At 40.2% G+C, this 13,076-nt stretch overlaps 3 protein-coding genes across 5 annotated transcripts in view; 1 reads left to right on the forward strand and 2 right to left on the reverse strand.

Annotated features, from left to right (window-relative positions):
• Positions 1–743: 743 nt before the first annotated feature.
• Positions 744–9,719, reverse strand: LOC112261794 (tubulinyl-Tyr carboxypeptidase 1-like). 2 transcript variants are annotated; one of them, XM_024437404.2, is made up of 8 exons: positions 9,401–9,719; positions 8,529–8,778; positions 7,771–7,859; positions 6,044–6,100; positions 5,321–5,395; positions 4,471–4,852; positions 3,376–3,485; positions 744–3,114 (listed from the first exon to the last, which is right to left on the reverse strand). In XM_024437404.2, the coding sequence occupies exons 2-8, from the start codon at positions 8,745–8,747 to the stop codon at positions 3,042–3,044; spliced, it is 1,005 nt and encodes a 334-aa protein (XP_024293172.1). In that variant the 5' UTR covers positions 8,748–8,778; positions 9,401–9,719; the 3' UTR covers positions 744–3,041. The 2 variants fall into 2 exon arrangements, with proteins under 2 accessions (XP_024293172.1, XP_024293171.1); XM_024437403.2 differs by having other exon boundaries at positions 8,529–9,719.
• Positions 9,720–9,968: 249 nt separating this feature from the next.
• Positions 9,969–13,016, reverse strand: LOC112233157 (rRNA-processing protein FCF1 homolog). Its single transcript, XM_024400585.2, has 8 exons — positions 12,907–13,016; positions 12,592–12,656; positions 12,275–12,346; positions 11,024–11,172; positions 10,857–10,929; positions 10,639–10,726; positions 10,425–10,519; positions 9,969–10,283 (listed from the first exon to the last, which is right to left on the reverse strand). Exons 1-8 carry the CDS (start codon positions 12,907–12,909, stop codon positions 10,235–10,237), a joined length of 594 nt encoding a protein of 197 aa, XP_024256353.1. The 5' UTR covers positions 12,910–13,016; the 3' UTR covers positions 9,969–10,234.
• LOC112233156 (apoptosis-resistant E3 ubiquitin protein ligase 1) overlaps positions 12,983–13,076 on the forward strand; it is a 35,943-nt gene continuing 35,849 nt past the window's right edge. The window contains exon 1 of one of the 2 annotated variants that reach the window (XM_024400581.2): positions 12,983–13,063. The gene's annotated coding sequence lies outside the window, so the exon portion shown is untranslated. The remainder of the gene's footprint in view (positions 13,064–13,076) is intronic. The other variant, XM_024400583.2, reaches the window with a different exon arrangement.

Genomic DNA, 13,076 nt, shown 5'->3' on the forward strand with positions numbered 1-13,076 from the left:
TTCAGATAAGACCAGAGTTATGTTTTGGCTTCCCCAGTGCCTTCATACTTTTTGAAATCGTTCTCCATCATTCTTGACACTGAACATTACCAACATCACCCCCACTTAACTGTGACTTCAACTGCAGCTGTGATTCCTTAAAGCACTTGCACCATACTTCTTAAAACACATTTCACATGCCATACCTACATTATGTACATGTACATTCGGCTAGCTATATATTCAGCTAGCTGTACCTTCGGCTAGCTATGCAGTCAGTACATTTGGCAAGCTATGCATTCAGTATATTCGGCTAGCTATACATTCAGCTATAACTTACACTAACAGGAGCAATTTCATAAGAGAAAAGTCACCAGTATTCTCTTGTGCTGTATGAGAGCTATCAAAGTCTTGCCATCTCTCCCTGGTCTGAACACAAAACATTACCTCATGTATGGATTTCCCCTGTTAAAGAGAGGCTGGGTGTTCAGGAGAGCAGCAACCATGGCAGTCCTCTGTGCTCCCATGATATGATGAAATGTGTCAGGTTGGCAGCGATTCATTAGTTAAGCCTTGTTAGCCGATTGCAGTGCTGTCAGGTAGACTATCCATCCAGTGAGGCTTCCATTAAACTTAATTGATTACGTGCAGCAGGATCCCTGGGCGTCAGTACAGTGCACTGCAGACAGCCAGCACAGTACCCCAAAAAATAAAGCATTTGCTGAATGGGAAAATAGGTACGATAATCACTCAATGTTACACCATTTATTTTCAACAAATCTAGTCAAATACCAGTTGCTTGTTTATTTCAGTTTCAAGTGTCAAAGCCGTACAGGTGATTTCTGGTTACAATATTTCTTGTTATTCCACCTTAGATAAAATCTCAGTGACATCATCACATCTTTGCACTAAGGAACAAAAACACAAAATTGCAGAGAGAAAAATGATATAAAAAAACTCCTGTGATTTACAGTTAAGGATGTCTTGAAGCCCAAAATGGGCTAGGAGTTCTCACAGTGTACCAGCATGCAACAGAGAAGATACAGAAAATGTTATTCTAATTAGTGTGGCTGCAAGCAGATGTCTTTGTTCATGGTCTTATAAATGTATAGTCCCCTAGTGCACAGATCCTCAGTATGGGATTTGTATTAAGGTTTCTTTGTGGACAGTCAAAGGAGGAAATGTTTATTGCTCGTCGTTTATTCTTTGAATTGTCCGTCTGTGTGTGGCAGAGGTATTTCAGATGAGTGCACACTGCCCAATTTGGACTCTTGGTTGGTATGTAGACTGGCAGTGTGCCCTCCATGTCCTCAGCACACTGTTTGATAACTGTATTAATTGATTTTAGCTCTACATTTGATCCATTGTTGCATCTTGTAGATCTCTTAATGTAGCTGAAGCTCTAATAAACTCACAGGCATCTGACCCATGACATAAGTCAGCTAAATCAACACAACAACAGGTTAATTGGGAGAGAGGTGAGGAGAGTTTATTTCTAAATCAATAGGAAGTCCTACATAGTGATAAAAGGTCATATAATATTTTGGTACAAGACAACAACCTCTATGTTAAAATGAAAGAGGCTCAAGGAATCCCAACCAATCAATGTGCTCCTAGGCACTATTTTTTTTAAAATGGTGCAGATTCCAATTTCTCAAGTGCTCTGGCCTAAATGTCATTTAAAAATGAAGATGAGAATATTGTAAACAAATCTCTTTGCACCTTTAATAAAAATTGTAAATATTAAATAGAGCTAGACAACCACAATAAGGCTATGTGTTAAGAATAATGTTATTTATACTGTACGAAGGCAAAAATATATCAGACCATGTCAATATAAAAAAAGTAACTGCTGCCTTCAAAATATCTCTCTTTCCCCCAAAATAATGTCAAACCATATCAGCTGCAACTTCATCCTTCTCACTTAGTTGCACAGTAATTTTATGAGAGTGTGAGATTTTGTCTTGTGAGTGACCCCAGAATTGAAAAATTCTGTTGACCACACTGACTACTTTCTCTTACTATCCTAAAACATATCACACTTTTCATGCTTTGAAAGGTTTAAATAGACTACTGTACACTGAATTACCCAATAGTCAATCACGCGCATCATCTCCATAGCAGAACACACATACACAGGGTAAGGTGTTGATAGCTCAATTTACCATCTATTTGGGATAGTGTAGATGGATTGTACAGTGTATTTTCCTAGTGAAATTGAAAAAACGATTCACCCAGTAATACTTGTTTTCTTTATCACTGTCTATTAAAATGTTCCTAAAAGGCACAAGGTAAGTGGATTGCAAACTAGTCACTACATAAGCAGTTACTGTCCAGCAGGGCTAACAGGTTAAAGGTTCAATGTATTTACACACTTACAGTACAACATGGAGACACAAATTGCACATAATCCTCACAATAATTGTCATTCTTAATAACTGATTGACAACATGGATATCTGCTATGATATTTCCAATTGCACCACTTTACATGTTAAGAAATAAGCTAAATGTAATATTGCATATTAACAAAACCCTACAGAACATCTTTAAAAACATGATCAATGCCTGTTTGACCCTTAAATGCTGTCTGAACCAATCCTATTGTAGAATGGACTACACTACCAAGCTTCTGGCTTTACAAAAAGCATGGTAACAACAAATGGGCTGATGAATGGCCCATGCCACATTTTTGGAGAGAAGTTGTCTATTTTTCAAAGAGATCTTGTGAATAGGCCAGCCAGTTAGGCAAGTTAATTTAAATGGATTTGGCTGTGTAAAACAACTGTTTGATATCCCCAAAGTTGAGCATTGTGAGAACTTAGAATTATAGGCTTTGAACTTACATTTAGTCAAAAATCAGTTATTGACATGGCCATGCTCTGTACAGTATACCTCACGTTTGTTGAATGCAAAATACCCTAAATAAATTGCTTACACAGTACAAACCTATTTCGAATCTGAACACAAAAGCCCATTCCCCGGAACTAACCTTTAGTTGGACAGAACCCTACCATTCTACGGTCTTGTTTTGCAGGATGATTTTATGAAGTGAAATCTTCCTCACACTCGAATCTGATATCCATTCATGTCTGGAGGGGACTTCGGATCAAGAACTTTCTTCTCTCCTGATGGACTGTACACCCCCCCCCCAAAAAGACAAAAAAGATATGACTTCTCATGACAGATCACAACAAAGATTACTGTTCAGAGAATCCTCTTGGACTACGTCATAGGACATCTAGCCTCTAGTGCTTGTTCAGATCAGTGCAGAGCCCTCTCCACTACAGCTAGCACCTTGTTTATTGACCTAATGAGTATTTACTGTGTTGTCAGAGAGACTATAGTGAGACTAAGCATCTCCTGTTATCTGACTATAGTGCACAATCAGTATTACCGTCTCTCGATGCGGCTGTTCCTACGCATGGGGCTGCCCGGGTTACGGTGGGGCGAGCCCATGTTACACTTCTTGTCTTTGGTGGGTGAAGTGGGCGCAGCTTTCCCAATCTGAAAGACAATCACTCAGTTCTGTTTACCTCACATTAGCAACAAGGGGAAACACAAACGAGGTACACAAACAGTTCTGATCATATCCTCTGTACATACTAAGGAGAAGTGCAGTTCAAGTAAGACTCCAATTACTAAACGTTTGTCTTTCAAAATACAGCAGATCAATTAATGCAGAGTAGCGAGGTGGAAGGAAAGTCAGTAGCAAACAAACACTCCGATCATCAGCTTTCAATTACTTAGAGTAGTACTAAGGTGAGCTGCTCGATGAGAGGCCCTAACATAATGGAGGCACAGTGTTGACGGTGATGATGGTAAAATCCTCCGCATCCTTAATGTGATTGTGGGTCCAGTGAATGGGAGAGAGCCCGCTCCCTAAAAATATCAGCCATTGATTGATAGAGGCAGCCATACATGGCGCACAACCGAGCAGAGCAAAGCCATCCCATTAGTTTTATTATACACAGGGCCCTGCGTTAAGGATCCTTTCATTACCGTTTGGGATGATAGCACATGAGGTCATCATTTGAGGATTATAGCTAGTGAAATGGCAGGTCAACTCCATGTCATCATGCATGATGAGAAAGAGGGTCAAAAGGAGTCAGAATCTCAGTGATTAACAGGGGCTTTCCATCTGTTCAGAAAGGATTCACATTAAAATTACCCTGGTGCTTCCCCATCACATGAATAAAAAACATGGAGCTCAGATGTATCCCAATTTCATTTGACACAAATCTAAATCTAAATTCCATACTGGTACTGTGGAAGTCTACAAGCTAGGAGTTCAGTGCCTGTTGTACCTAATGCAATCACTAGAATCCTAGGAAGCTGACAGGTCTGTTTCATGGATCCCTAACATGGTTTGGCTCATGGACATTTTTCCATCTCAGTCCCCAGATGTGTGCACATGTCCTGCTTTAGTTCTGTACATCCCATCACATTCCTGCACTCTAACACATGGTCTCTGTGTCCCTGGGTCCTTTACCTTCATCCTCATGTCCCGAGTGTGTCTCTCCAGCTCTCTCCTCATTTCCTCCTTGGTCAGCTTATCCACATCTAGTATGGAGTGTTTCCAGTCTATCTGCTCCACACTGTGGGGGTCATGGGACACATACTGGCCAATCTTCACCTTCCTCAGGGTATGCCAGTAACCCATGTAGGCCCCCTCAAACTCCTGCACCAGGTCAGCCAGTGTTCGGAACTCCAGGGGTTTGAACATGAGGTCCATCCGCCGACTGATGCCCAGTGCCCCGAAGCGGCCCCCGCTGTGCACCCCCAGCACGATGTGGCAGAAGTGGTTCCCTGAGAACTGCGTTTTAAAGCTGAGGGGGAAGCGCTCCACACCCGACATGCTGTTGGTAAGGTAACTGGGACAGGCAAGGTCAAGGACATTGAAAAACCTTATCACTGACCCTGGTTGCATGCTCCAACTGGAGTGCCCCTTTACATGGTAACATAAACCACAATTGTTTTCAAGCTCCACTAATCTGTTTTTAAGACAAGAATACATTAGTCTGCATACAGTATTCTCAGACTGAGCACACTAGTCAGTTCTAATCACATAATACTCGGATGCCCTGATTGTGCCCATATAGCTTTGTCTCTAAATCCCTGTTACCACACTGAGGCATCACTCCATGTTATTTTTTTAGCTTCCCACAAGCACTCATTTGGAAAACAACATTTCCGGGTCATCATTCATCACCCCATTGACAAATCTTGTGCTGCTGAGTGTGGTAGATGAGAAAAAAAATGATGTGCAGGTAACAACAGTGGCATAAGAAAGTCATTACAGTTTTTACGTGGAACACCTAAGCTATTTAAAGGAAGGATACATCCCAAGGATCACAGCCTCCAGACACTTGATTGGCAGCGACTCCCGGGTCATCTCCTTGGCGATATCCATCAACCTACACAGAATATGAGGGTTAGAATACACCTCAAGGCAAGGCAACAAAATAGTCTACTCTAAAAAGGTAGAAATTATAAACATGGATTCTAAAAGGCCTGAAAGACACTTGTACATATTACAGGTTATCTTTGTGTATGCAAAGGGAAAATGACTAACTCCTTTAGGAAAAATAAACACATTTGATTATTAAAACTGGCATTTTGCATGAGACATTGAAATAAAACCATCTGGTGCTAAATGTCAAGAACCGAGTAAGCAAAATGCATTAGAAGCTTCTGCCGGGGAAACAGATCCTATTAGGCTATGAAAACAGTTCCTGGTCGCAAAGCCCTTGGGTGCAACAGACATACAGCCGATTCAGATATCCAATTCCTTCAGCTTCTGTCATGATCAGCATAATATGAAAGCAATCGGTAAACATGCATAGCTACTTCCTCTGTCTGCTGCCACTGTGGCCTCTGCGGCCCCAGGAAAAGCTATTTCACCAAACCCTGAGATTCTCTCTGGCAGGTAGCTGCCATGTTGCTTACTGTCTGACATTTACAATATCCCTACAAGGCCATGATCCACTCAGGATAATCTAAGAGCTAAGCTAAAATAAAAGATTAGGAAACAGGAATGGGATAGAAGAAACTGTGAAACTTACGCAGTAAGAGGCCTGCTCTTCTTGATTTCAAAAAACTGTGTTCCCGTGTGATTGTACCTGTAGGATATTGTTAAGTAAACTGTACCAAAATATAAATGCAACATGCAGATTTTACTGAGTTACAGTTCTTATGAGGAAATCAGTCAATTGAAATAAATGCATTAGGCCATAATATATATGAATTGTACATGATCTGTTCGTCACAGATACCTTTAAAAAAAAAATGGGCCTCAGATCTCATCACGGTATTTCTGTGCATTCAAATTGCCATCGATAAAATGCAATTGTGTCCATAACTTATGCCTGCCCATACCACCCTACCCCCACCATGGGGCACTGTTCACAACATTGACATCAGCAAACCGCTCCCCCAAATGACACCATACACATGGTCTGCGGTTGTAAGGCCGGTTGGACATACTGCCAAATTCTCTAAAATGACGTTGGCTTATGGTAGAGAAATGAACATTAAATTCTCAGGCAACAGCTCTGGTGGACATTCCTGCAGTCAGCATGCCAACTACACGCTCCCTCAAAAATTGAGACATCTGTGGCATTGTATTGTGTGACAAATCTCCACATTTTACAGTGGCCTTTTATTATCCCCAGCACAAGGGGCACCTATGTAATGATAATGCTGTTTAAATAGCTTCTTTATATGCCACAGCTGTCAGATGGATGGATTATTTTGGCAAAGGAGAAATACTCACTAAGTGGGATGTTAAAAAATTTGTGAGAAATTAGCTTTTATGAGAATGGAATATTTCTGGGATCTTTTAATTCAGCTCATGAAACATGGGACCAACACTTTACATGTTGCTTTTATATTTTTGTTCAGTGTACATACAAATGCAGAGGGAGTGAAACAATATGGGAAATGTCCAAACAACAGACCCTCTGGGTTGTGCACTGAACGAATTCTCATGGGGAATGAACCCTGTTAAGTGCTTTCTGATATTCATAGTTCCTCGTTTGTGAATTATGGATGAGCTCCTTGAGCTGAGAGATACTAATGTTTAAGCTCAAAATAGATTATAGTCTAAACATGGTCTACATTCTGAGATGTGACATACATTGATATTGTCGTAAAATAATGAGTAAGAGTAAATAATAGTAAACTATGTTACTGGTTATATATATATATATATATGCCATTTAGCAGACACTTTTATCCAAAGCGACTCAGTCATGCTTGCATACATTTTACATATGGGTGGTCCCGGGAATCATACTCACTACCCTGGTGTTACAAGCGCCATGCTCTACCAACTGAGCTACAAAGGACCTCAGTGAGTTACCAATCACCATAATCTTCTTCAGTACATCTACTGTGTGGCCCAGTTTCCATTTGCATGAAATCAGCCTGTGCCTATATCTATGAATTATTTATAAATACATAAGAGTGCATGGCTAACACATATTTCAGGAGACATATCTTGAATTCCAACCCAGAGCATAGCGTGTTAGCATCAGGCATGGAATTTAACATATCTACACATTTATTAATGTATAATCAACCTACTGTACAATTTGTTGACGTACCTAAACTGTTATCTAGACTGACAGGTTGGGATAAACAATCATACAGAGACTGACAATGACCAACAACAGCTCCAATGAACAGTCACAGCTTTATCTAGGCTACCTGGGCTATTCATCATTTGCCCAGAGCTTGGCAATAGTGACCAAGCAGTTCTACCAGTTCTACCATTCCAGGCAAAGGATACTGCAGGTCCCTGATGTATTTCTGTATGGCTTCCAGGCGCTGTGGGATACTGGTGGTTGGCTGGTATGTAGGCACACTCGGTGTAGGAATCTATGGGGGAAGAGGCAAAGCACAACAAGAAGCATTAGTATCACACAATCCCTATATTCACAGAGCTGGAGAATGTCCTGTTGTTTAACTTAACAACCATCCTTTATGGGCATGGTCATTATCTTAATTGTTCCATATAGCAAGTCTCACAATTAACATTAATTAATACATTCATTTAATATATAATGGAATTCCTTATGAGCACAGAGGCAGCATTTAACCTCATCTGGACAGCACAGCACTTGTACATCTAGTGGCATGTTATGACTGCATGTGTATCTGTGTGGTTTGAAATGCTGCATATTTTGACAGCTTCATCCACTTGTTATCTGAGGAGTCGTAACTGAGTCAGTTACAAACATTCTGCATAGTGGGTTATCTTCACTCCATCTCTAGTGTGAATCGAATTAAGCATGTAGCATCATATACTAGGCCTATGCTATGGGACAATATATCCTCCTGAATAGTTTACTGCATGTTTATCTTGAATGATAGTTTACAGTAAATAAATGTGACTAGGATACATATTGAACGCTATATACTAGTGGGAGGAAAAGCTGATTATTTTTTACTTTCACATTGTTGAAATAGACTGAGTGTAGTCTGTAGAGCTGTCAAACTTAAAACAACAGAGTAGGGTGTCTAGGTGAGGACTTCACCTGCTCTTACCTTGGGCAGATCACTGGCTCCCCGGATGCGTGTCCCTATGGCCTCCCCATTAGGGTGAATCCGAGCCACATGCCTCCACATCTGCTCCCAAGTCTCCTCATCCACCGGTAGGCCTCCCCTGTTTACGAAGAAGGGCACCCCTCCGTCCCGCAAATCCTCTTCACCTTCATCCTCATCTCTCTCCTCCACCCCCACACACCCCACTGTGGTCCTTAGCATCCCCCCACACAAGGGACCCCAGTCCTGGAACCTGGCACAGATGGTTTACAGCCTATGTGCCCTGCCCTTTAACTGTCAATCTGATTGCAGTTTCTCAGCAAGTAACACTCCCACAGCAGGTGAGAAACATGAGCAATTCATGACATGCTGGATATGTAGAACTTTGCAAAACTGCAGGCTGTATCAGTCTCCAAATTCAAATACTGTACCTCTTATGAACAAAATGGCACACAATCATGTGTTCCACCCAAATGCGGAGTTAAAGCTACAGTAGTTGTTACAATTGTCCACTTATATCAGATGAGTTCAATTATTATTATTATTATTTTGCAAAAGCAGGGATTAAAGGGAATTAGTTAGCCTACATCAAGTCATGTCTGAACGATAATGTTATTGGCACTTTAGAAACATCACAATGCAGGTTAAGTCAAGTAAATCATTGAAATACTGAAACTAGACAATATATTATTAAAACTAGAAAACGCGTGAATATTTAGGCATCATGAAAATAAGACTTCAACAATGAAGTGGAACTAAGCACATTGGGAAATGATGAATACACATAATGCCTACAACACAAGGGGGGGGAAATAGCATCTTCCAAAAGAGTATACAGACAACAAACAGTAGTTTGTATTAAAAACCACCAATACCCGCCGGCACCGTTATCCCAGAGGTCATTCGGTCTATATCCAAAACGCCGGGATAGATTGGATACGATCACATGTCTTCGACACTCCGTTTAGTTACTGCCCGCATTCCAGTCTAGTCCATTTTACCACACAATATTGTTAGTTTCAGTCCAAATCAATCCAGTTTGAACGCCCATGGCTACAGAGTAGCGAGAGCTAATCTCATGCCTGCTACAATATTGCGCCGCTCAGACACTCCCAGATCTATAGCAGCTGGGCATGCGCAGACGGGTTCAACGAGCTTCACATTTCCTCCGCTGTAACAGACAGCAAGTCAGTCAAGAACGAACACTTATTTTCAATGACGGTTTAGGAACAGTGGATTAACTGCCTTGTTCAGGGGCAGAACGACAGCTTTTTCCTTGTCAACGCGTGGATTCGATCTTGCAACCTTTCGGTCCAACGCTCTAACTACTAGGTAGCTTATGAAATGCAGCACAATTTAAAGGTTTATAATAAATGCACTCTCCATGACTAATGACGTATAGCCTACCTCTTCACACTATGATAGAAAAAAATACTGGCTACATTCGACTATTCATTAATTTATTTCAATTTTCACACCTTGACAGAATGCATTTGTACTTTTATGGAACAAAGTGAAAAACAGTTTCGGGAATAGTAAGAAATATACCAGTCATTAAATTTGCAAAATTATTACTCTCATCCATTTCTGCTAAAAATGTAGGGCATAAACTCAAGTCCTTTAACAATATACAATAAGCAGGTAAACAAATCAAAACCTCCTGACAAAAGCCACAGTCCAACTAGAATTTCAATTCCATCAACTGAATATTAGAATCTTGGAGCACCATAGTCATCTGGCATTCTTTCAATGTTGAACCTGTGAAAAATATTACGGTTAGACATGGTTTAAAGATCATGGTATAAGACATTTTATATGAGAGAGAGATAAACTAGCTATAAAACAGTGATAACCACAAATGACCAATTGAACACTGATAAATCTGATGTTAATTCTGACCTATGGTTGGAGATGTACATGATGGGTACTCCTGGGATCTTTCTGATCCTTCTCTTCAGGTCCCTGTCCACAGTTGCCAGGATGTAGCACTTGTGCTGTGAAAGATACATGATTGAATTGGTGTTCTTCTCTGGTATAAAACCACAGTGCTCTAATGACTAAAGAGTTTCCCTAATGTAATACATTGTCAATTTAGTAGATTAAATTACATTACCTGGGTTACCCTTTGAACTAAGCAGTCATCAGCGTATGTTCCTTTGTGGGTGCATGGCAGTCGTTCGAACCGAGGATCCTTGGCTATCCTACAGAGGCAGAAAATGCATCCGTCATATACCTTCCCTATGGAACGTTGATAATACCCTCAGAACGTGTGTGTATGCGTCTGAATGTCTTTAGTGTATCTGGATGTTGGTCTTCACAACAGCTAGTTACCTCAGAGCTACTCTATACTTCATCCCCAGTTTCTCTATCTCAGCCATTACACAGTCTGTGATGCATGGGATACCTTGAACAAGCAAGAGTATAATTTAAAAATACACCGGTTATTCCTTAGTTACATTAACTGAGTTCACGCTGAATAAACTTTGCTAGATACTCACACTTGGCATACAGGCAGTCCATCATTGACTGAACTATGTCCAGTTTAGCCTTGATGGAGAAGTTAATGAAATTGGTGTCGACCAGGATGTGATAAGGGGGACCAAGCTGAGTGTTGTACTGGAAGAATAGGCACGATGGATATTTTGGACTGCAGGTAGGAAAATAAATGTGTGAACACACAGTAAGAAGGTATTGACCTATAATCAATCATTTGTCCATAATATACTGAATATTAGTTAAGAGTTATGGGTCTATTTGTTTGTTCTGATATTTGTGAAGTAGTCTGGGAACTTTTTAGCTAACATTCCACTCCTTGCATTTGCCAAAGAGACTGGCCTTTCGGCATCCATTGCTCAAAGTGGCTAGAGAGACCTCCGCAATGAGAGAAATAATAAGGAAAATATTAGCCTACAAGATTTGATCGAGCTGTGTTTTCTTCAGCTACATCCCATTAATGAGAGAAAAGAAACGCAAAACTGGCACCTGTCGTCATTCATCGCACATATGCTGATCACCATGACTTGGGAGTACAGACAGGCTACTTTAGAAAACTTTCTGAATGGATATTGAGAGAATTCAAACTCACAGCCAACGTAAAAGGACCCACCAATCATAGCCACCAGAGCATCTGACACTCACAAATCATATTTCTTCCTAAAAACGTATTCATAACCTAGACTCGCCTTCAAATCTTGGCTGTAATCCATCAAAAAGTAGGCATATGCTACATTATACATAATGCTAAACTATAGTAAGCTAGGACTAATACACAGGCTAGCATACAAATGGTGGATTAATAGCCCAGCCAATGAATTAACTTACACGTCTTCACTGTTCCCTTCTTGCGCAATTGATGCATCTCCACATCACACAAGAACTTCTCGTGTGATGAAATCACATTGGCTGGTGGCAAAAATGAAATGAACGGGAATCCTCTATTCTCCATGTGCCCAATGTTTATGTTTACAAGGAAATGTAATACATCATAATACCCAATGTTCTAATGTTTACAATCAAATGTATGAATTAAGTTAGAATGTTTTCCCAAGTGTAATCTGTATACACGTGATTGGATGATAGCTGTGAGAGTTATCAAATCAGGATAAAATCCTCTGATCTCCTCGGGCTCATTAACGATAGAATGTTCCTATTTGATGATTGCTGAAAGGCCAGTCTCTTTGGCAAATGAAAGGAGTAGATTCTAATAGCTGAACAGAGATGGCAACCAGCCTACTTGTGAAGCTACTTACACTTCTTTTTCCTTTATTTCTGATGGATCCTTTTTCTTTGTCTCTTGTACTTTGGCACGATCTTTCTCGTTTCTAAAGAAACTCAGAGTCAATACCATGAGGACTCAACTGGAATATATCATGATAAAGTATGTCTTAGTCAAACTAAATAAATGAGTGAGTCTAAGGAAGCTAGCGATCTGATATTTCTGACAATCCATGCCAACTTGTTAGCTTGACGTTTAGCTAATCCACAGAATTGACATGGTTTATCAGTCAAACTAGACGGTGTGAATGATTAATATTCGTGCTAGCTAACATCATTGGCAGAAACTCACATTCTCTGATCTTTCAAGCTTATCATTCTCTTCATTGATGCAAACTTCTTTGTCTTCCGTTTCCCCTAAAGTAAACATATGGAAATACAAGTCAGAAGTAAAGAATAGCGTTTGCTATGTTTATGCAAAAATGCACACTTCAGTTAGCTCAAGTCAAGTGACTACTGTTAGCTAGCTAAGCTAGCAGAGCAAAAAAAGGCATACGAACTCCCATCAATTGAAATAGATTTTAAATTATTCCAACTGCCGAATCAAGAACAACGGTCTATATTTAAATGATGGCCTTGTATTTTGATCAATTATCGTACGACTTACCATGTTTTGTTTTTAAAAATACAACAGCTGACTTGTATAACTGCCTACAGCCCTCGTGTAACTGTGTCTAAACGTCATCAACAATCGACGTTTGTTTCCCTGCGCATCTCGGCTTCCGGTTGCCGCTAGCTAGTTAAATATAATAAATACATTCAAGGTAGGACTGTTAT

The sequence above is a fragment of the Oncorhynchus tshawytscha genome, linkage group LG11 (genome assembly GCF_018296145.1).
Source record: "Oncorhynchus tshawytscha isolate Ot180627B linkage group LG11, Otsh_v2.0, whole genome shotgun sequence".
In the NCBI taxonomy this organism is placed as follows: Eukaryota; Metazoa; Chordata; class Actinopteri; order Salmoniformes; family Salmonidae; genus Oncorhynchus; species Oncorhynchus tshawytscha.